The 23392-nt window shown below is 35.6% G+C and overlaps 1 protein-coding gene and 1 non-coding gene across 2 annotated transcripts in view; one reads left to right on the forward strand and one right to left on the reverse strand.

The window, feature by feature from the left end:
* ADGRA3 (adhesion G protein-coupled receptor A3) overlaps positions 1–23392 on the forward strand; it is a 113341-nt gene that overhangs the window by 79164 nt on the left and 10785 nt on the right. Inside the window, exons 12-16 of the mRNA XM_069495362.1 lie at positions 1900–2103; positions 9518–9731; positions 9944–10152; positions 19644–19768; positions 20874–20997. Coding sequence (XP_069351463.1) covers positions 1900–2103; positions 9518–9731; positions 9944–10152; positions 19644–19768; positions 20874–20997 — 876 coding nt within the window. The remainder of the gene's footprint in view (positions 1–1899; positions 2104–9517; positions 9732–9943; positions 10153–19643; positions 19769–20873; positions 20998–23392) is intronic.
* Positions 7057–7163, reverse strand: LOC138400353 (U6 spliceosomal RNA). Its single transcript, XR_011236250.1, has one exon. It is a non-coding gene; the product is annotated as a U6 spliceosomal RNA (small nuclear RNA).

The following is a 23392-nucleotide window of genomic DNA, read 5'->3' on the forward strand; positions in this document are numbered from 1 at the left end:
GAAAATGTGGTAAACCATGGCAAATACTGTGTTTTTCCCTTAGCAGTCAAATGTTGATCTCGTCCATGATTTTCATTTCCTAATTATTTTAGCAGGCTCACGTCGTATAGAATATTCTACAGTTTACTCCTGTGATTTTATACAATTTGAGATTACTATTTTTCCATTGATTTCTGAGGTCTTTTTTGATGAGACCGTGTTTTATTGCTGCTTTTGCTCAATTATGTTGAGGATTACTTTCCTGACCAAAAAATAAAATGGAGGCCCATTATGGCTGCTGTCTTTACAACATAGTTCAGGGTAATTTCCCGCTCAGACACATGACCTTACTCGACACCAGCTTGTCATTTTTATGTCCTCCCCAGCCATTTAGACCCATTTTAAATCCCATCCTTCAGCCTTGCTTGTTAATCAGCCTGAAGAACTTCTTCTTCCCTCTGAACCTTATCGGGTCTTCTGAGAACCCAAAGGTATAATAAATGTCACAGTGGGGTTTTGTACATGATTTTAACATGTAAAAAAGAGTTCCAGGAGATTATACATCTACATATAATAAGGAAGGGTGATACAGCTTCAGGTTGCCTCAAAATGACAGATTTATTTCTTTTAACTGAGGTTTCATGTGTTGGTTATGATAATTGCTGCTTAATAGAGGCTCTGGTGGTTATTTATATGTGCCTTTGACCAGTAAAAAATTAGAATATACATTGTTAGTCAAAACATATAATTCAATAAAACTTTTTCCCGTGTATACGTTGAGAGGCAAAAGCTGATGGAAAAATTTCTTACTCTGGAAAAGTTTGGGAACCACTAAGTATTTCCTACCCTCATGTATGAGACTTGTTTACATTCTGCCTTTTTATATTTTTTAATTTTTATCTTATGTCTCTAATATATTTTAAGCATCTTACATCAAAGTCTCATACTTTAAAAAAAAAAAAGATCTCCATATATGGTGCCTAGAATGGTGTCTTGCCTATATGGTAGACACACACTTAATCATCCTTGAAGGGAGAAGGAGGATGCCATGTTGTCTTTAGAATTTACAGTAAATCCTGTCATCTTGCTGGATATGAACATGTGTCTCATCAGCTTGTCACTTCTCGTGCCCACCCAGCTGTGGTTGTGACTGATGGCCCTGAATGCAGGCGGTCCTCCAGGGTGTGGGCCTGGCGGCTGTTTGTATTGACAGATCGTACATTTTGGTGGACCCCTCAGTTCAGTCTTGTTCTTGAATTCCTTTAAACCTCTAGGGCAAGTGCCGTCTTTCTGACCTAATTTGCTTTTTAAATCTGTTCATTTTCCTATAATTTGAGTTAGCTCCTCCCTTCCTTTTCTGAAGAAACAGCTTTGGAGTGAGTCTGTGTAAAGTTTTAATCAGTGAAACTTAGTGCAAAGAGTTAACTTGATCTCCCTGTGAAAGAAAAAAGTGAGTGTGGCCTACAGTGTTGAACAAGGTGACTGTTCAGTGTATTTCCCAAATCCTGATACATTTGCATTTCTCCTGTAAGGTGGTCATTAAGGAGGTCCACTGATTTCTCTAGCTGATTTTTTTTTTTTAATAAACTTCCATTTTTAGCTTATAGTTTCCTCCAAGATGTTCTTCGAATTATTTCTAATTGACTTCTAACTTATATCTGATCTTCCACACTTCATGGCTTCTTCTTTTCCTCTTCTTCAGTCTTCCTTCTATTTTAGGACATCTTTTTCATTTCAAGGTCTTTCTTTTATTTATTTTTTTTTAAATTCTGCCCGTTATCTACTACAGCGTTTTTGTAGTAAGAACCTGGGCTTTCTGGTTTGGCTTATGTACAGTGTTTTGTGTTTGAAAAGTATTTGAAAGTGCTTTTCCCCTGTATTATAAATCGTTCATAACTCCTGTTTGATTGACTTTTGAAGTATTCACCCAATATTGCTCTGGAAGCTTATGTCATCAAGGCTTCTGGCTTCACCGGGATGACCTGTACCGTGTTCCAGAAAGTGGCAGCCTCTGACCGTACAGGACTTTCGGATTATGGGAGACGTGATCCGGACGGAAACCTGGATAAGCAGCTGAGCTTTAAATGCAATGTTTCAAATACATTTTCCAGTCTGGCGCTAAAGGTACGTTACATTGCATTAAAAATAATTTAGGACTATGTACAGTAAGAGTGCTCCAAATGTTTTGCTTTGCAAAATAACCATATTAGAAGTTTTGGGGGTAGTCGGGAGATACTGTTTTTGCTGTTGTTTTAAAGGAAATTCAGGCCAGGAAGAGCCATGTTATGACTTTCGTGGGCTTTAAGCATTTTTGCCTTTTGGTCCCCTTTCTCTGTATATAAAAATATCAAAAATTACATTTTATGACTGCAGTGGCATAAAAACAAGTATATTACTATTGCATATTAAAAGATTTTCTTTAGCCTACAAGTTTTTCTTTTTACTCCTGATTTTGAGACATTAAAATGTTTTCTGGGCCCCTGAAAGTACTGTGGGCCTTTGGCACTGGGCTGAAAGAGCCTAATGGAGAAGTCAGCCCTGAGGCTGGGCATTGAATCAGGCAGCCTGTGTACTGAAGTTTTTGGCAAAGAGGTAGCAATTTGTCATATATCTTAGGGAAAAATATGTGTTTCATTGGAGCAAGCAAAATGAAAGCATTTTTATTGATTTTTAAAATGGGGGATTTAGATGTCTTTCACTAAACTACATTGAAGCAAACGGGAGGCATAAATCTAACAACCTAATGGAACCACATTTTTCCCATTTGGCTTTGTGTGGTCATATGTAATTGTGTTCTCTGTGGCTTTTAATTACACAATACGTTCCTTATTTCTGGCTTATCCTTGAATAATATCACAAGTATTATTCCAGTCATTTTAATGGCTACATAGTCATTGATTGAACAGGTGTTCTGGTACACTGTAAGTTCTCAATAAATAGTGAATGAATGAAGAATGGTGTATTTTGACATACTTTACCCTGGTGACTTCCATAAAGAGAGCCAATTTGCTAAATTTAGAAATATCCCAACTGCCCAAGATAATCTCAGCTGGGTCAAAATGTCTGATAATAATATAATTACTTGATACCGTATACTGAGAGGAACATTGGCAAGGTTTATCTGATAATCTTGGCCCTAGGAGAGTAGGCAATGCACCCAGCCATGCTTCTGTAGACCTGCTCAACTTTACTTATTGTGTCTTTTATTGGTAAAAACATACCATGAAAGGCACAGAAACAGCAACACAGAGAAGCCCGTGAGAGAGAGGTGTGTGTTTTTTGAGGAGCACTTAAAATTGATGAACCCCTTCTGTCTTAGATGCTCACAGTGGGTAGGAAAGGATTAAAAATGATGAAACCCTACATTCCATCAATTTCACAACCTTCCCCTCTGGATAGGGAGAGTTTCTACCTGCTAAAGTAGAAAGCTTTAAATGAACACGCAGATTTGTCAACTTCATACTGTTCTATCCCTTTAAGATCATCCTGTGGCCAGAGAGCAAGGACACATTACACTATTATTCATGCTTCATAGATGGACACGATGAAACCGAATGAAGACAGAACATATCCTTCATGACACAAAATTAGTTAATAATTTTAATGTTGGCAGTGTAAATGTACTTAAGCTTTAGTACTTGATCGGAGAATTTTCTTTACATTTTACACTTTATATTAGGGCAATTTTTACTCATTCTGTGCTTTTTTTTTAATCCCTGGAATGTACTAACTAGACAACTTGAACACCCAATAATTGATTGCATTACCTTTAAATGGGAGCATATGCTAGCATGTGAAGTTAAACCCAGGAAAATCGGTCCTTAGTTAGCAGTAGGTCCTGCATATTTCGTAAGTAACTGTTCTTCATGACCTGGTTTGGATTCTCAGCCTATATTGCCCAAACCATTGTAATTTCCTGTCTAGGCTATTTCTTAAAAATCCATCTTTCTCATATAGATTGGTCTACCTATGGCTGACATTTGGCCAGCATGTATCAATACAACCATTCCAGTTAGTAAAATGTTGAAATACTTTCTTACCGTTTAGCAAATACCTGCTACCCCAGTCCCCTGAGTCCTCAGCCCTGCTGGTCCTTCTTTTGGGAACACCACCCAGACCTTTCCCCTGTTCAGCAACTTGCAGGGCACCCGTCTGCAAAGCACAGGGCCTCTAGGAGCCTTCCCCTCTGTGCAGGCTATTCTGATTGTCAGTGCTGTTTTAGGTTGTTAATATTGTGAACATTGACCCTGGATCTACCATAAATGGAAATTGACCTTGTACCTCCCCTGATAAACATCTCCTGTTTCTCTGGACACTGTTTGAGGAGCAGGTTCATTGTTGGGCATCTGCCCTGTTGCCCCACGATTCTTCCCACCTCTTCTCCCAGTGAAAGCAAACTTGCCCTGCCGCTTCGTCAGCTTAGGCCAGGCTCATGCCAATTTTTCAGGTAGAATCCCCTGCTCTGCCCCGCCCCTCCCATCCCAGCTCCTTGATTTTGTTTTAACACCCAGAAGAAATATCACCTCTAAGAAATCTTACTTGATACCAATGAGTCTGTCTTCTCTACTCCCGCCCTCGTTTCCTAAGTTACATTCTCCCTCCTCACTTTTCCTGTGGGAACAGCACCAACAAATCCCTTCTCATTTTTCACAACACAGTAGTTCCTTTCACTTTTGATCCTATAATTCAGATATGTTGGCATAAGAAAAGTAACTATTTTCAGTAAACTGTAATATTAAGGGCTTTTGGAAATTAGCTGGTGTTTTAAGTTCAACTGCAATGTATCCAGATAGAATTGATTGTTTAAAATTTATTTGACTACAATTTAGACATCCATTTTTTCTTTAAACATCTCGTACTTCTCTCATCCCAGCCATCAAGGGCTTTAGTCCAGCTGAAGTCCTTTCAGTTTTTCAGGCCAGTCCTTATGCATTTTCCTGCTGCTTGCCTTCATTTCTGCCCTCTGTCGTGCCCTCAGTCCTTCCCTGCTTGGTGAAATCCCTGCTACTCTCCCTGTAAGATTGCATTTAGACGGTACCTTCCTCCTCCTCCTCAGATGGAATTAATCATCATCTATCAATCCCATCGTGCTTTGTTCATTCTCCAGAATAGTTTATAAGGTGATACAGTGGTGAGGTGAGTATAGTGAGAGGCCATGTGATATGGTGACTGAGAACGTGGTCTCTCTGCAGCCAGAGAGCCTGGGTTTATGTTCCACTCCCCCCTTAACAGCTGTGCAAACGTGGGCAAGTACTTTAACCTCTCTGAATGTCAGTTCCTCATCTGATACAGGGATCATACTTAACTCGAAGGGTTATTGAGAAGATTAAGAGAGATAAATCAATAAATGTTAGATTTTATTATTATTGTAGTGTTGTTAGATTGTTAGATTATGAAATTTCAAGGACAAGGGCCATAGCTTATTTCACTGTATATCTTTAGGCTCTGTATAGTGCCAAGCATAGAGCAACTAAACCTGCAATAAGTATTATTGGATAAAATTAGTAGCCAAACATAATGAGCAAAGACAGTTAAATAATTAACTCTAAAGGCAAACATAATCCCTGTTAATCATTAGCAGTGAGATAATCAAAAGGTGGTGTACAGTTAATTATACACAAGAAAATAATTAGATATAATATCTATCTGTTCAAAGTCAAGTAGATAGTCAAGAAGGCATGGATAAATTAGTAGTTTATTATTTTGAGTCAGATGGCTCTTTGACTCATTCTGATTTTCATGTTAGAATTCTGTAGATTTTAACAAATTAAGATTTCTGAAAATTTTATTAATTACATGGTAGAGGGAGTCCAGATTCTTTCATAAGGAAAGATGTTAAAAATCTGGTTGATATATTTGAATTGACATTATGCTTCTTATCATTTCCTTTTTCAGCTTAATGTCATTGTAAATAGTGAAATATACATGAATTTAGCAAATAAAATGAGAGTTCTGTGATAGCATTCATTTCAATGTGTTCGTACTCCATCAGTTTTTACTGTTAAAATTAGTACGGAGATTGAATTGTAGAATGACGAAGTTCTAGATTATGGTGGTAAATCAGTTACTTTAAGGCACTTCCATTCTCCCTGTCCCCAGATAACCATCTTCCACACTGCTGTAGTAAAGGTGATAAAAACATCACCACTGTTTCTCAGCCTTTTGTGCTCTTACCGGTCATGATCCCATTTGGTCTTCACAACCATTTGTCAGAAAGATCATTGGCTGTGTTTGACAGATGAGACTAAAATTTAAACACAGTTGTGCAGTGAGTGTTGACCAGCTGCTAAATGCTGAGGCCAGGGCCCAAATCCTGCTTTCTTGTGTCAGATCCCACGCTCTCCTCTCCTTGGCACATGGCCTTTCAATAATAAATATGAGAAAACAAAAACTGGAATTTCCCAAAGAATCTTAAGAGAGATTTTTCTAATTTGTTAGCACTAAAATGTAAATCCATTTATATTTGTATTTATATCTATTTTTATTGAGATAATCCATATATTTTAAAATAAATACATGGTTAAACAAAATTATAAACTTTATGTTCTCTGCCTTCAGGCCAAGTGACAGAAGGTATAATCATGGTATGTGTAACAAATTATGTAAGTTTTTTACAGTGATTTTTTTCAATAGATTTATAACCTTTCTATAAATAATGATCAATATTTCTCTTAAAGAAATTACATATGCGTATTCTTTTTTTTTTTTTTTGAGACAGAGTCTTGCTCTGTTGCCCGGGCTAGAGTGCTGTGGCGTCAGCCTAGCTCACAGCAACCTCAAACTCCTGGGCTCAAGCAATCCTTCTGCCTCAGCCTCCCGAGTAGCTAGGACTACAGGCATGTGCCACCATGCCCAGCTAATTTTTTCCATATATATATTTAGCTGTCCAGATCATTTCTTTCTATTTTTAGTAGATACAGGGTCTCGCTCTTGCTCAGGGTGGTCTCGAACTCCTGACCTCTAGCGATCCTCCTGCCTCGGCCTCCCAGAGTGCTAGGATTACAGGTGTGAGCCACCACGCCCAGCCATATGAGTATTCTTTTTTTTTTTTTTTTTTTTTTACATTGACATTGTTACAAAAATATGGAACGCTTCACGAATTTGCGTGTCATCCTTGCGCAGGGGCCATGCTAATCTTCTCTGTATCGTTCCAATTTTAGTATATGTGCTGCCGAAGCGAGCACCATATGAGTATTCTTACTATAAAAATCTAAACATTATTGAAACAGGTAAAGTTTGCCTTACCAGCATCCCTAGGCCACTCTCTCTATATCCCAGGGAACCTATAATTATTATTTAGTAATATTCTTTATTGTGTTGGACTTTGAAGGATGTTTTGGAAGCTGTAAGTATGGAAGAGCCATGAGTACATAGCTCTGGTCCCTCAGTGATCTGTCTGTATACACCTGGGCATTTTGTTCTTTGCTGTGTTTTGATTGATTTTGTAAATTTAAACTTGTATAGAAGACCTTTTAAATGTCTCGAAAGTGTAGATATTATTTCCTTTTTTAACTTTGTTTTAGAAAATGTTAGGTACGACTTCTTTTAAATCAGTTTGATTTATCATTTCTACTACTTCCCTAAAGAGCTGTGCTTTGTTTTCATGTCATTTTGTGTCACAACAAAATTATTTCACAAGTTGATAGTACTTAAGTTTTAATAAATGTCCATTATATAATGCTTTATCAGTATTTTGAACTTGTAACTAATTGATCAGTTTATGTTTTTCCTCTTGGCATGCGTTATTAGGTACTTACGAGAAATTTATGTACTTAATAGAAATTTAGTAGATTAGTGAATGAATTTATTAAAAAACCTTCACATAATGTTATATTTGTAAGAATAGCAGAAACCTTTTTGTGTATTTTCTTAGGCAAAATATTTCTACTAAATATTTTCTTGGCATCTTCAATTGAAAAGTAGTATTCAAACTTCTAAAACATTTACATTGAGAAGATATTTATAGGTATCTGCTTATGTTCCAACATTGTTCTAAGCACAGCAGCTAAATAATTCTAAAGTCAGTCATTTGCTTAAATAGAACCTTTCTTTAAATAACATAAACATGCCGTAAGACTTTGTTAATTTCATAAGTAGTGAGCTATTATCAAATACAAATGTCAGGAACCATGAATATAGGGATTTCAAGAAGTGGATGAGATTGTCTAATACCCCCAATCCCCCTCAATCCTCCTGCTCTAGTTAAAGGAGCAGTGAGTTTTGCAAGTGTTCGTTATGCTGCAAGTGTTCGTTATGACAGAGTTGTGTGCACAGTGCTGTGTGAGTCCAGAAGAGGGAGCAACTAACCTGCAAAAACAATATACTGAGGAGATGTAATTAATTGTCCACCAAAGTCCTATTTTAAGGACTCTGTGTAATGTCTTGCTCTTGGCTGCTAGCCTGTCTTATTTGATCCATTTGATTCTGTTGCACGAGTTCTTAGAGTCTGCCAGACAAAATAACAGTGGAGCATTTCAGGTGGGGACACTGTCCTGTGCGGTGTGTACAATGGCACAGAAAAAACATAGAACTCAAAAATTGATAAGCTCAGTGTGGCTGTGGTATAAGTTGTGAGTGTTAGGAGATGATCTGAGAAATAGATTTTAGTCATATTATATGGTGTTTTTAGGATATGGGGGTAGTACTCTATAAAAATTGAAGAACCAAGGTGTTTTTTAACCTGGAATAACATGATCAGATTTGTTTTTTAAGAGGAAATTCTGTTGACAAAATGAACATTGAATTGGAAGGAGAGAGGTTAGTGGCCAAGAGAAAGACTTTGTAATAAATTCTTAAGATAAGGAATTTTTTAAAAAGAGAGTTAATTGTTTGCTTCCTTGGTATATAGATTTTTTATTGCATTCTGAATAATTTATAATTTAAAAATCCCCAAGAAAGAAATCTGAAAAACATTCAGCGATCAGTCAGCATTTTCAGTTGTTCTTGTTCGTTATTGTTTTTCTAAATGTTTCTTGGTCTCAAAGAAACTTCTGCTAAGAGTTCGCTGAACCTAAATTTCTGTTATGTTTGCATAATTTTATTCTTTTGTTGTTTGATTGTTTGAATTCATCATAAATCACCTTAAAGTTCCATAAGCCCAAATTAATTATACTAACATTTGTGCTATGCTACATTTGTGCTTATTTACTATATTTTGACATGTAAAATTGATACAGGGTGATCACTAAGATCCTTGATCTGTTTAATGCTATCTACTTCAGCAATATATGCTGTCATGGGAAAATTAACTTTGTAATTAGAAATAATCTCCTTGTTTACTTGCTTAACTCTTTGAAGTAGAGTTTGGATTTGTATTTTCTACTCTTGATCTATGCTGTTATGTGGTGCTCTGACATTTCACTTAGCTGGTATGTTTTTAACTATTAAATTTTATGTATACAATTTTTTAAAATGCATTCAACATATAATCAGAAAAACTTTTGTAATTATCTGATATTTTTTTTCTGGTTTCTACCTACTAATACAGCAACGTTTTTTTTTCTTTTTTTTTTTTTCCTTTTTATATGTGTATTTTCAGAATACTATTGTGGAGGCTTCTATCCAGCTTCCTCCTTCCCTTTTCTCACCAAAGCAAAAAAGAGAAGTCAGACCAACCGATGACTCTGTCTATAAGCTTCAGCTCATTGCATTCCGCAATGGAAAGCTTTTTCCAGCCACTGGAAATTCAACAAATCTGGCTGATGATGGAAAGCGGCGCACAGTGGTTACCCCCGTGATTCTCACCAAAATAGGTCTGTGTGTGTGCTACCTGTTACCCTGTAGCCACTGGACAATGTGGCTTTGTAGTTGACTGTTCTCCTAAAAATGCTTGCTTTTGTTCTTTCTCTTTTTAATGAGTCACTAGTGAAAAAAGATCTTACAGACTACCCATTAGTGTACAAGTTGACATTTAATTGTTTATGAAGTTTGTTTCAGAAACATTTTTATTTCCCATTTTCTCCAGATGGTATGAACGTAGATACCCACCACATCCCAGTTAATGTGACACTGCGTCGAATCGCGCATGGAGCAGATGCTGTTGCAGCCCAGTGGGATTTCAATTTGCTGAATGGACAAGGAGGCTGGAAGTCAGATGGGTGCCATATACTCCACTCAGATGAAAATATCACTACGATTCAGTGCTACTCCCTTAGTAACTACGCTGTGTTAATGGTATGGCACTTGTTAATGCATAAACACTAAGTATTCCAGTTTTTCCCAATGCATAACTAAGCTCAAATGAAGACTTTAAAAAAAAAATTTAACATAATGTACAACCTTTACTTATGTAAGAGGTGATGTTTGGGGTAGTACTGATTATTAAGGGAAATTGAGTTGCCACCAAGTGAAATGTATGGGATAGAATTTTGTATAGGAAATTTCAATAAACCTTATAAGTGAATCAATTCTTTGACCTTAAAACTTGGAGAGATCTTGGGTCTATGTAGTCAAATTCTCTCTACCCAGAAAGAGTGATTTATTTGCTCAGGGGTAAATAGTGAGTAGTGATTTTCTTCCTTTACCATCTAGGACGTTTCCCACTCTATGTCATAATTATTAGACTCTATTTGAATTTAAAATTAATGGTGATAATTTCAGTTTTGTCAGTGCAGGTGACAGTGTTGACACAAACAATATCTTTCCTATTGTAATGCCAGTCGACCTACTGTTGTTTTCTGCTACTTCCCATTGTTAACACCTATTAGAGGTTGAGTATCCCTTCTCTGAAATGCTTGGGATCAGAAGTGTTTCAGATGTTGGATTTTTTTGGATTTTGGAATATTTGCATTATTCTTACTGGTTCAGCATACCTAATTTGAAAATCTGAAAACTGAAATGCTCCAAGGAGTATTTCCCTTGAGTGTCATGTCACCATTCTAAAAGTTCTGGATTTTGGAGTATTTTGGATTTTGGATATTTGGATTAGGGATACTCAACCTGTATTCTTTTTGGTAAAATAGTTATTAACATACAGGAACAGGTCTTTTTATTAATGAGATATTTAAGTGAATCTGACTCCTGAGCAGATAATTATGAAATTAACCATGCTAGTTGTTATTTTACATTATAATTATTATAAGATACTGACATCATGGAGTACATTTAGAGTGTAGTGGAAGGAATTACTGATTAGTCTAAAAGACATTTCCCAGAAATAGTTTGAGGTTAGCCTGAGTGTGAGGACCTCTATGCTTCTGTTTCTGATTCCAGCTGTAAACCTGTTATCTAGACAATATTTTGTCAAAATACTAATCTTGAAACATGATGTATTTTACATTTTGTGAATTTTCCTTTTCTTAAAAAAACAGAATAGTATTTACCATGAGAAATGATCTTGAAGTAAGCCTGATTTATAATAAATTTTCCTCAACTCTTTTTTGATTTTTTTTGCTGCTCTATTTCCTGTATCTTCCCCAGTACGCTGGTCAAGCAGGCAGAGAAGTGAGTAGATTCACAGAGCAAAAGGATTATCTTTTCAGTGACATCATTAAGCATTTTATATAACTGCAAGCAACATAATTGAACATGGATGTTATTTATCTCAAGACTGAGCTGTATTTGTATAGGTTTTTTTTTTTAATCCTTTTGGGCTTACCGTTAGTATTGATAGTTTATGAAATTCTCTTCATAAATGAAAGGTGTCTTGATTACTGTAAGTCTGGGTCTGGTTTCTGTATGTTCACATTTTGTTATTTTGTGTTGACCTTTTAAATTAAAGCATAAAGCATTCATTAAAGTATGAGGCATTTTCCCTTTTAGTTTAAAAGTTTTCTTATTCAGGTTTTGAGTATAAAATTATCTGAAATTCTGATGTACTGAAAGAGAAATAATAGATACATTGTATAAAATTTATAGAATAGTTAACTAGAATAAGTTGCGCAAAATAAATGAAACACAAAACACAAAAAAAGGTATTTTATAAGCTTCACTATGATACTGTAGCATGTGAAACTTATTTTTTTTTAATCTAATACTAGTTTAAAGCATTTTTTTGAACTTCCTAGCTATTCTTCTAAACTATTTAAATTAGTATAATCCTTTTCTGGAAGGAATAAGTTATTCTTTTATCTTTCAGACTTTTAATCATTTAAGAAATGTAATAACACAATTCTTTAAAGCTAAAATACAGCACTTAAAATTCTTCTCTATTTATTTCCAGAGAATACTCATTTCCTTTTCTTAGATGTAACTGTGCCACCTAGAGGCAGCAAAGTGAAATGTATCTGAAATTGTTGACAATATATGGAAGTTAGAGTTGCAAATTGACAAAGACAAAGTTAATGAAATCATACGCACTCTTAAGTTATGTCTAAGATAGAAGAAACATCTTTTAAAAATTGGAAATCAACATTTTTTCTTATATTAATTTTTTTTAAGAATAAATAAAATGTTATTTTTCTTGAATACCATCTTTATATCATTTTCTGTAACAAGTTTAAATTCCTATCTTGGGATATAGTCCATAAAACTTTTTTCAATGTGTTTTTAAATAATTTTGTATCAAAAAACAAATAGACATAAAGAATATATGTGCTCATAAGTCTGGAATAAATGCCATAGTTTGGTTCAGTATGCATCCTGCTAAAATCAATTATATACTAAGGGAACTAGAGAAAGAAGTTAAACAAATAAGGTTTGCATGAATGATATGATCAAAAATAGCCACCTGGGGCAGGAAGAGTTAAAGGAGCTGGTGTCAGTAAGAAAAAGCAAACACAACTGAATAGAAAGTAGGGTAATGATTAGGTTCATGCCATGTAGCAGTTATTACTTTAATCAGTAGTAGTGAAGATAAAATAATTTCTATACCTGGATTCCCTTTTGTTGTATACCCCTAGAAATGTGAAACTGGAGAGCACTCACTTGTTTCTTTTTTTCTAATGATGCTTTTAAATTTGTTTATATAAAACATGCTGAATGAAAGCAAACTTTGGTTTTATTTACGCTGTAATTAAACATGAATGCTAGCAATGTTGTTTAAATGTTTTTTAAATAGGTACTATATTCACATGGATCAAATGTTATAATTATTTCTACCCACTAATGTTCAGTGTAAACTTGAATCCTCACCCCTCTCTGCCATCACAGTCGTAGGTAACTACTGTTAGTTTCTCACAATATTGTTGAAGAGACTTTTGTGTATTTTGAAATAAAAGGAATATATAGTCTTATTTTCTCCCGTTTTTGCACAGAGGTTGGTTACAATGCTATATACATTATTCTTTTTTTTTTTTTTTTTATTTTAGCATATTATGAGGGTACCAAAGTTTAGGTTACGTATATTGCCCTTGCCCCCCCCGCGAATCAGAGCTTCAAGCGTGTCCATCCCCTAGACAGTGTGCATCGCACCCCTCTCTGCCATCACAGTCGTAGGTAACTACTGTTAGTTTCTCACAATATTGTTGAAGAGACTTTTGTGTATTTTGAAATAAAAGGAATATATAGTCTTATTTTCTCCCGTTTTTGCACAGAGGTTGGTTACAATGCTATATACATTATTCTTTTTTTTTTTTTTTTTATTTTAGCATATTATGAGGGTACCAAAGTTTAGGTTACGTATATTGCCCTTGCCCCCCCCACGAATCAGAGCTTCAAGCGTGTCCATCCCCTAGACAGTGTGCATCGCACTCATTATGTATGTATATACCCGTCCCCGCCCTCCCCACATTACATTATTCTTAAACCATGCTTTTTTCTGTGGAACAATATATCTTAACTAGGATGATGATAATGACGATGATGTTGTATCTAAAAGAAGATGATGATGGTGGTGGTGGTGATGGCTAATCTTTAATAAGCCCTTATATGTCAGGCACTTTTCTGATGTCTTTACATGCATTAACTAATTTAGTCTTTGTAACAATCTCATGAATACTCTTATCATCACCCCTAGTTTACAGATGTGGAAACTGAAGCATAGAGAGGTTAAAGGCCATGCCCACAAAGCTAGTTTTGCAATTGGGATTTGAATTCAGGCAGTCCTGTTCTTAATCACTCTACTAAATCTTCTTTCTAAAATCTTCTCAAATCAGTATTAAAAAACTTTCTTATTCTTTTTTCTTTCTGAATACTATTTTATGTCTCTACCATAATTTATTTAGATATTTCTCTGTTGTGTTTCTAATAGTTTGCTTATACAGTGTCATTTTGTATGTATAATAGGGTCTCTGCAGGATAAATTCTCTGAAGTGGAATTGATAATCAAAGGGATCAACTCTTTTTCCTTTCTTATTAAAGTGAGCTGTGGAGCAAAGTGCACAAATATTCAGTGTATGGCTTGTTGATATTTTTATATAGGAATATACACTTTCGCCATTGTTAAGATCAAGATTTATACTAGAGAGCTCGGTAGTACTCCTGTGTTTCTTGCTAGTCAGTTCCTTCTACCGTCTCAAGAGATATCCCCCCTTCTGATGTCTGTCACCATAAATAAGTTTTGCCTGTTCTTATACTTTATGTAATTGAAATTGTACAGTATGTACTCTTTTGTGTCTGGTTTGTTGCCTAGCATTTCATTGGTGAGAGTTATCTTTGTTTTTGCATGGAGCAGCAGTTCTTTTTCATTGCCCTGTAATAGTCCATTGTATGACTATACCAAAGTTTCTTCATTTTTTTATTGATGAACATTTCGGTTTCTAGGTTTCGGCTATCAAGAAGAAGCTGCTGTGAATATGCATATATTGCTTTACGATGGACATGTACATTCAGGAGTGCAATTGCTGAGTTGTAGGCTGTCCATATGTTTAGCTTTAATAGCTAATGTCACATGGTTGACCAAAGTGGATATGTTGGTTTACAGACTCACCAGTGATGAGAGTTCCAGTAGCTCCACATCTTCGCCAGTCCTTGGTATTGTCAGTCTTTAATTTTAGTCTTCTGGTAGTAGTATTGTGATATATTATTGTAGTTTTAATTTGCATTTCTCTGGTGACTATCGATGTTGAGTACCTCTTTATTTTCTCATTGGTGGTTTTTGGTAGCCCATTTTGTGACGTTCCTGCTCAAGTCTTGCCTATTTTTAATTTGGTTGTCTGTTGTTTTCTTACAGATTTATCAGAATATGGGTTCTGAATAGGAGGTCTTTGTTGGATTTATGTGTTACAAATATCTTCTCCCAGTCTGTGCCTTTTTTCTTTTCCTCTTAATGATGTCCTTTTAAGAACAGTTTCTTAATTTTTCTGAAGTCCAATGTCTTAGTTTTTTTTTTTAAGTTAGTACTTTTAATATCCTATTTAAGAAATCTTTTCCTATCCAAAGATTATGAAGATCTTCTCCTTTGTTTTCTTCTAGAAGATTTAATATATATTACTTTTCACATTTAGGTCACAATTTGACTGGGATTGATTTTTGTGTATGGTGGGAGGTAGGGAGAATAAAATCTTTAGATTATTCTTCTTTGTTCCTTAAGGGGGAAAAAAGCAACATAGAAGTCATAGTCTGTTTGGATTTCCTTCCATTGTTCAGATCCTGGTGAATTTATATAATTGTTGGCTTTAATTATTCTTATATTGAAATGATAATGAGTTATTGAAAACTTCCACTGATTTTATGTTTAGTAATTCTCAGGCTTGAAGTAACTCTTATAAATATATGAATCTCTGTCTATCAGGTAAACAGTTTCAAGAACTCTTCTTCCATTTATTAGAGACCTTAATAATGATTATCTTTGTGATTTTGAACAAACTTTCAGATGTTCTAATTTTCTCTGCATTGGTTCAGTTGACATCTGTGGAGAACTTTATTTTTCACTTCCTAGCTTTAGTTATTTTAGTAAGCTTTATATCACATAGAAGGGTAACTAAGATCACCACTTTGTGATGGACGGTCATCGTGTAAGTGCCAGATGGCAGAGGGTTTTCCTATTTACTTTTTCTACTGACAGGTGTCTCATAGCACCATTTTTGTACAGTGTGTTTAGCAGTGTTATATTATCATAAAGTTTGTATTTGTTTACTACTGTAATTGTAAATAAGTTGATTCAGATTTCTGCTTTATTTCTATCATTGTTGATCTTTAGTTTGTTCACTATCCTGATATCTTAAAGTTCTCAATTGTCTTAAATCGTCTTATATTATTTTATATTGCTCAATCTAGCCAGCTCCAGTGGTCTTTTTTTTGTTTATTTGTTTGTTTTAAGGTAGAAAAGCTAAGAATGGCTTCAAAATTTTTAAACAGTTATATTTTAAATGGTTAATAAGTACCTGCATAATAGTCTCAATTTGCCTCTTGGCCTGCAGAGCCTAAAATATTTATTATCTGGTCTTTTATATCTTTTTCTAGGTCAGTTTTTCAACAGGGGTTCTCTTTCCATGTGGGCAGGTCAGAAATGCCCCTGTGGAATTAATAACCAGAATATATAAGGAACTAAACATCAAAACTGTAACAAAAAACTATAACATCAAAAAACAAGTAATTTGATATAAAAAATGGGCAAATGATCTGAATAGAGATTTCTCAAAAGAAGATATACAAACCAATGCGTATGTGAAAAAATGCTCACCATCACTAATCATCAGGAAAAGGCAAATCAAAGCTACAGTGAGATATCATCTCACCCTAGTTAAAATGGCTATTATCAAAAAAGCAAAAAATAACATGCTGGCGGGGATGCAGAGAAAGGGGAGCTCTCATACACCATTGGTGGCAATGCAAGTTCATACAGACCTTTATGGAAAATGGTATGGGAGGTTCTTCACAAAACTAAAAATAGAACTACCATATGATCCAGCAGTCTCATTGCTGGGTATATATCTAAAGGAAGTAAAATCAGTTATGTCAAAGAGATATCTACACTCCCATGTTTACTGTGACTAGCAGCACTAGTCACAATAGCCAAGATATAGAAGTGTTCCTAAGTATCTGTCAACAGATGAATGGACCAAGAAAATGTAATATATATACATATATGTGTATATATATAAAATGATTATTCAGCCATTAAAAAAAATAAATCTCGTCCTTTGCAGCAATAATGGATGAGCCTGGAGGACAATTTGTTAAGTGAAATAAGCCAGGCACAGAAAGACAAATGTGTCTTCTCACTCGTATGTGGGAGCTAACAGTGGGCCTCATGGGGGTAGAGAGTAGAATGGTGGTTACCGGAGGCCGGGAAGGGAAGGGGTGGTGAGGAGAATGAAGAGAATTTGGTTAATGGGCACAAAATGCAGTTAGATAGAAGGAGTAAGTTCTAGTGCTTGATAGCACAGTAGGGTGACTGTAGTGAACAATAATTTATGGTGTATTTCAAAATTAGCTAGAAGATTTAGGATATTCTCAACACAGAAATGATCAGTGTCTGAGGTGGTGGATATCCTAATTACCCTGCTTTGGTCATCACATTGTATGTACGTATCAAAATATCACATGTGCCCCATAACTATGCACAATTATTATGTACCAATAAAAAAAATCTTGAGGGAAAAAAATGCCTCCATGGAAGCAGTGTTCTGTGTGACCACGATGGTGGTGCTCATGCCTCCTCAGTCATTGCTTGGCAATTTGAGGATTATTGCCCTGTGTTTCACCATCCACTTGCTTTCTCACTCTGTGTCACATTTGTTTGGCTTTTGAAAAATACTGATTTCTTTTAAACTTGACTATTACGTGCAGCACGTTTTGAGAATTAAATTGGCACTTAGTCTGGTGTCTTATGAGTTGATATCCAGCTCCCATGCTTCGTTACTCTCTGCCAAGGGCTGTGGAAGGCACTTTTACACCCCTTCCTTCTGCCCCTCCTCCCGACCCCTCAAGGTGATGGGTGGGGTCCCTGTTTTATAGTGAGGTACATCGTGTAGCTAATACGTGGCAGCGTGTTGTTGAACATTCCCTACAGTAATCTAACGCAGGCAGTGCATGAAAGAAATCTGGAGGCTAAATCCTCGGTATTGAAAGTTTATCCTCAATTATTAATTCTACGCTGGAGTAGAAGCTTTTCATAGAAATCAAGGGCAGACGTGTCTGTTCTTATTAGTGTCTCACTGGTTTTCATTGCCTCGACATTCTTTGAATTTTCCCACCAGTATTATGGACTTTTAACAGGATGCAAATAGCTTGAGGCCACGTACCAGGGACTAGTATTGTGGGCATCTCACAAAGGCAGTTTGCTCAGATTTGGTCTTGATAGGCTTTTCTGTGTTTTCCCTGTCATGTACTTAGTTTCCAGACTGTGAGCGCTCTGAGGATGTGGACCATGTTCTGTTCCTGCGTGTCTGGTGCTTGGCCCCACACCTGGCCGTGGTGACACCCAGTTAACATTTGCCAAGTAAATAGATGACTTACAAGTTTGAGGCTCATCAAAGTGTAGTGGAACATTCCAGTTGAAATTCAATTGGTTTTGTTTCATCTCCAGCTTCTTATTTATTGTGATTTTTGTCATTAACTCTTCAATATTTGTTAAGGTGTCCTGATATGATCTTTTTAGATCTATAGTTATTTAATATATGTTGTCAACTTCCAGTTCTTCCCTGGGAAAACTTGTCCCTTCCCTCCCTACTCTGTTGAGGCCATCTTCCATTTTCTTGTATGGTTTCACCCATTTGCTCTTTTCCGTCTAGCTTTTCTTGTTTCAGATATTATCTCAAGAGCTGCCTGATTTGGGATAACATCCACTGTGGACTCCTTCCACATCCAGCTATCACTTTGTAGCTGTAAGAGTCAGTGCAGAAAGTGAATTTAGTGAAGGGATTCAGCAAACCCACAGTTTTGACTCCCACATCCCCAGTTTTATGGCATGGTGGCCAGGGTGGAGGTGTCTTCCCAGCCTGCTTTGGTCCTTTATAAGGAATGTAACATTAAGATGTCCGTTGTTTGCATTTTAGCGAGGCAGTGTCCACATTGTGTTTGAGAGCAGAGGCTCGACAGCCAAGCTCCTTTGCATCTAGTCCTCAAGCACTTAACTTCTCTGTGCCTCAGCTTTTCAAGCTATAAAATGGGCTCATAGCATTACTCTATGTAAAGTGCTGGACACCGTCAATGCTCTGTAAGTGACTTGCTATTATTGTTTATTGATTTTTGAGTTTTTACAGGGCTCTTCCTCTTTGCTCTCATAACTGTTCTGTGCCTATCTTCATCAAACATACTGTTGTGATCTGAATGTGCATCTCTCTCTCCTGTGACTTTCAGCTCTTCTAGGGCAGGAACCCTGTCTTACCACCATGTCTCCAGCACCTTGCACAGTGTTTAGTCCATTTGTAGTTGTGGATCTAAAGTTCAACTGGACTACCGATGGTCAGAGAGGTCTGTTTAGGTTTGGTAGGCTTGGAGATGCTGCTCTTGTCGTGCCTTAGCAGCTAGCGAATATGCAGAGCGATAAGGGGGCTGGAAGGGCATTAGAAAGGATGAGGTCTGTGGTTGCCCTTTCTGAATCACCTACCCATGGGCTGCTGTTCTCTCTCCATTACCTTCATAGCATTGCCGGTGGTCAAAGTTATAAAGTAGATGGTCCAGTATAGAATGAGAGTGTGCCACGCAGATAACACAGTGGAAATCAGGAAAGCTAAGTAATGTGTGAGGAAAATAGCATGAAACATTAATTCTTGAATAAAATGAAGAGACGCAAAGGCCAGAATTTTGGATTACCGGTGTGTTTTAGTCACTCAAAAAAATCTCAGTAGTTACATGTCCAGAAAAGTGCTGTTAGAATGATTCTTTCTTGTTCCTCTCAGGATTTGACAGGATCTGAACTGTACACCCAGGCAGCCAGTCTCTTGCATCCCGTGGTTTATACGACTGCCATCATTCTCCTCTTATGTCTGTTAGCCGTCGTCGTCAGTTACATATACCATCACAGGTAAGATATAAAACCTGACCAAACAGATCTGTGATTTGACTTGGAGGATTTCATTTCACATTTAATTAGGATAAAACTGAGTTTCATACTGTGCCATCCTTAAAGCAAAGAATGGTTACCTTAGAAAACATACAAGCCTTCTTTATTTCATGCCATTAGAGACATAAATTAGTATGTGAGATGGTAAATTCATCTTTTATAGCATCCATTCGGTTTGTTGGGTTTGTATCTGAAAAAGAACGTGGGAAATGCATTTTGGAGTCTCAGGGGCCGGTCACAGGAACAACAGGGGGTGAGGTAAGGTGGAGGGAGGTTCATTACCTGTTAGAGGCACCTATAGAGGTGTCTCTAGGTATCAGACTGTGTTATCACTCTTATTTTATGACTTTTTACCTATTATGATATTGTTTGTTTTATAGATGGCATTTTTAAGAAAGTTTGTGGCATTTATGCATGAGATATTGTTTTTGTTAAATTGGAGGAAAAGCTACAGAAACTTTTATTTTATTGTAGGAAATAATGAACTAAAAGGATTTGCTAAGCAGAAATTCACTTTATAAAAGGTTTTGCTAGAATGTTTCCTGTTTAAGCTAGACATATCTGGCATTTCTTGACATTTAGTTAAGAAACAAAAGGAGATTTTGATATATATAAAACAAGAAAGACTTCAACATTTCATTATGAAAGGCCAGGAAGAAATGCATTGGGTATTTAGACCCGTGCCAGTGGGTCAGATTCAAGAAATCTCTAGGTAGCCAAGCAGGTAATCCAGTTGTCTTAAGACATTGTAAGTAACAAAAGCCCACGTGTTTCTTGTGATGGAGAATTTATTTAGCCTTTAGTAGGTGCAGTGGTTCCATAAATGGCTTGTGGTTTTTAGTGCATAATGTTAAATGTTGAGAAATTTCTCAAGTCCTCTTTGTGTGTATGTGTATATGTGCGACTTATAGTATATGTTTGTTAAATAAAATGTTTAAATATAAATCATTTATATTTGGCCTTTTATGCTGTTGGAATTAACTTGTAAATGAACATCATAATGTCCTACTTCAAATGTACTAGACTGAATATTAACATTTTCCTTTTTTTTTTTTTTTTTAAACAGTTTGATCAGAATCAGTCTCAAGAGCTGGCACATGCTTGTGAACTTGTGCTTTCACATTTTCCTGACCTGTGTGGTCTTTGTGGGAGGAATAACCCAAACCAGAAATGCTAGCGTCTGCCAAGCAGTAAGTCAGAGTGAAAAATGGAAATGGAAAAAATATTGGTATTAGAAAATATTTTATATGTCTCATTAATTATAAAAGGAAGGATGTTTCTTTAAAGCCTTTTCTTTAATTAAAGTTAAATCTAATGTCTGTCACTTTAAACAATTTATCAGTATACCATAAATTTTGAATTATTTTACAACTGAATATATAACTTAAACAGCTTGTCTCCTTATCATTGGGAATTCAGTGTTACTTGTTATGTCTGTTACAATGCCTAATATTTAATTTAAAAAATTTATAAAATCCTGACTTTGAAAGATAAATGACATTTTATGATAATAGAATAATAGGAATTAGAAAAAGATTTAACAGTAAGATGTAAAATTAGGAAACTTACTAGGTTTGGTAAATATGAAGAATTGAAATATATTGAACTATTATTTTCAAATCAATTATTTCATATGTAGCCTTAGTGAACATTATTCTTGCAGTATAAGTATAAAAAACTGAAACTCGTCAATATATGAATAGAAAATATGTAAAATTTTATTTTTGTATTTGTATATTGTTTTCCATATGCATGGTAACAAAGAGTGTAAAATAGTAATTAAGAGTTCAGACTGCCTGAATTTGGATTTCAGTTCTCCATATACTAGCTGTTTTTATGGGCAATTTATTTAACCTTTTTATTTTTCTTTTCAAATTGTGGTTAAAAAACACATAACATGAGATCTACTCTCTTAAAATTTTCAGCATACAGTACAATATTGTTAACTATAAGCACAATGTTATACAGCAGATATCTAGAACTTTTTCTCTTGTATGACTGAAACTCTGTACCCAGGGAACAGCAACTCCCTATTCTCTCCTCCTGCCCACCCCTGGCAACCACCATTCACTCTTTGCTTCTACAAGGTTGACTGCTTTAGGTACCTCCTATAAGTGAAGTGATGCAACATTTGTCCTTCTGTAACTGACTTATTTCTAAGTATAGCACGACATCCTCAAAGTTCATCTGTGTTGTAGACTATGACAGGATTTCCTTTTTATGGCTGAATAATATTCCATTTTATGTATATACCATATTTTCTTCATCTATTTGTTGTTCACAGGAGGAACATAGGTTGTTTCTCCTTGACTATTCTGAGTAATGTGAGATAACATGGGAGTGCAGACATCTGCAGTCCTGATTTCAATATTTAATCTTTCTGTATCTCAGTCTTCTAACCTGTGAATTGGGAATGATAATTGAGTTGCTGTTAGATGATACAATTGTTTATATGAAAAATGAAGTAATTTATACATACATAATTAGAAATAATAGGAAAGTTTACCAAAGAGTGTTTGGTAGTATGCAGACATACAACCATGAGAAAATATGATTAATGAGAAGGTACCATTTATATAATATTAAAGACTATCAAGCATCTAGAAATAATAAAAGTTGACAAGATTTACAGGTAATATTAAAATATGTATTAAAGAAGACCTAAACAAATGGAAAGATATATGGGGTCTAAGGATAGGAAAACTTAATATCAGAAAGGTTGGCAGTTCCTCTTAAAATTAATCTATAGATAAGAAGAGAATTTTTCACGAAACTCAATAAGATGATTTTTAAATTTATATGAAAGTAAATGGCCAAAGAAAGCCAAGATACTCTTGAAAAAGATGAGCAGAGCCAGAAGACTGTCTTACTAGTCATCAAGGCTTATGAGGATATGGAAATGAAAATAGTGTGACATTAGCTGTACAAATAGGTAAATTAACCAACACGCTAGAGTCCAGAGGCAGACCCATGGGAAACGTTGGTACAGGACAGAAGGGGCATACCTCATCAGCTGGGGAAGAGAGACCACTGTTCAATAAATGGAACTGGGGGAAATCCGTTTGGAGAAGGATTTAAATGAGTCTATACCTCATGCCATATGAAAAAAATAAGTCACTTCTGGGTGTTTTGAAAACTTCCATGTCTAAGCCAAAATGTTAAAATTTTTATTAGAAAATGTAGACCTTGAGATAAGGAAGGATTTCTTAAATAAGACAGTGAAAGGCATTTACAAGAAAAGAGGTAAATTTGACTAAAAATAAGAACTTTTGTTTTCATTAACAGTCCTTCCTTAAAGAAAGTGAAAAGGAAAGTTACACATTGGAAGAAGCTAGTCACAATACACACAACTGACAGCACTGGAGTAAAAGAACCTATTAATAGCTATAATCAATGAGAAGGCCACACCAACCCAGTAGAAAAAGTAGCAAGAGAATGGACAAGCATTTCTTAGAAGAGTCAACACAGGTTCAGTACACAGGTACAAAGACATGCAATATAACAGGTGGTCATGGAGATGCAAATTAAGATAATCAATTACCGTTTTATGCCTTTTCTGTCAGCAAAAATTAAGCTTGATAATGC

Source organism: Eulemur rufifrons, chromosome 19, assembly GCF_041146395.1.
Source record: "Eulemur rufifrons isolate Redbay chromosome 19, OSU_ERuf_1, whole genome shotgun sequence".
NCBI classification, from domain to species: Eukaryota; Metazoa; Chordata; class Mammalia; order Primates; family Lemuridae; genus Eulemur; species Eulemur rufifrons.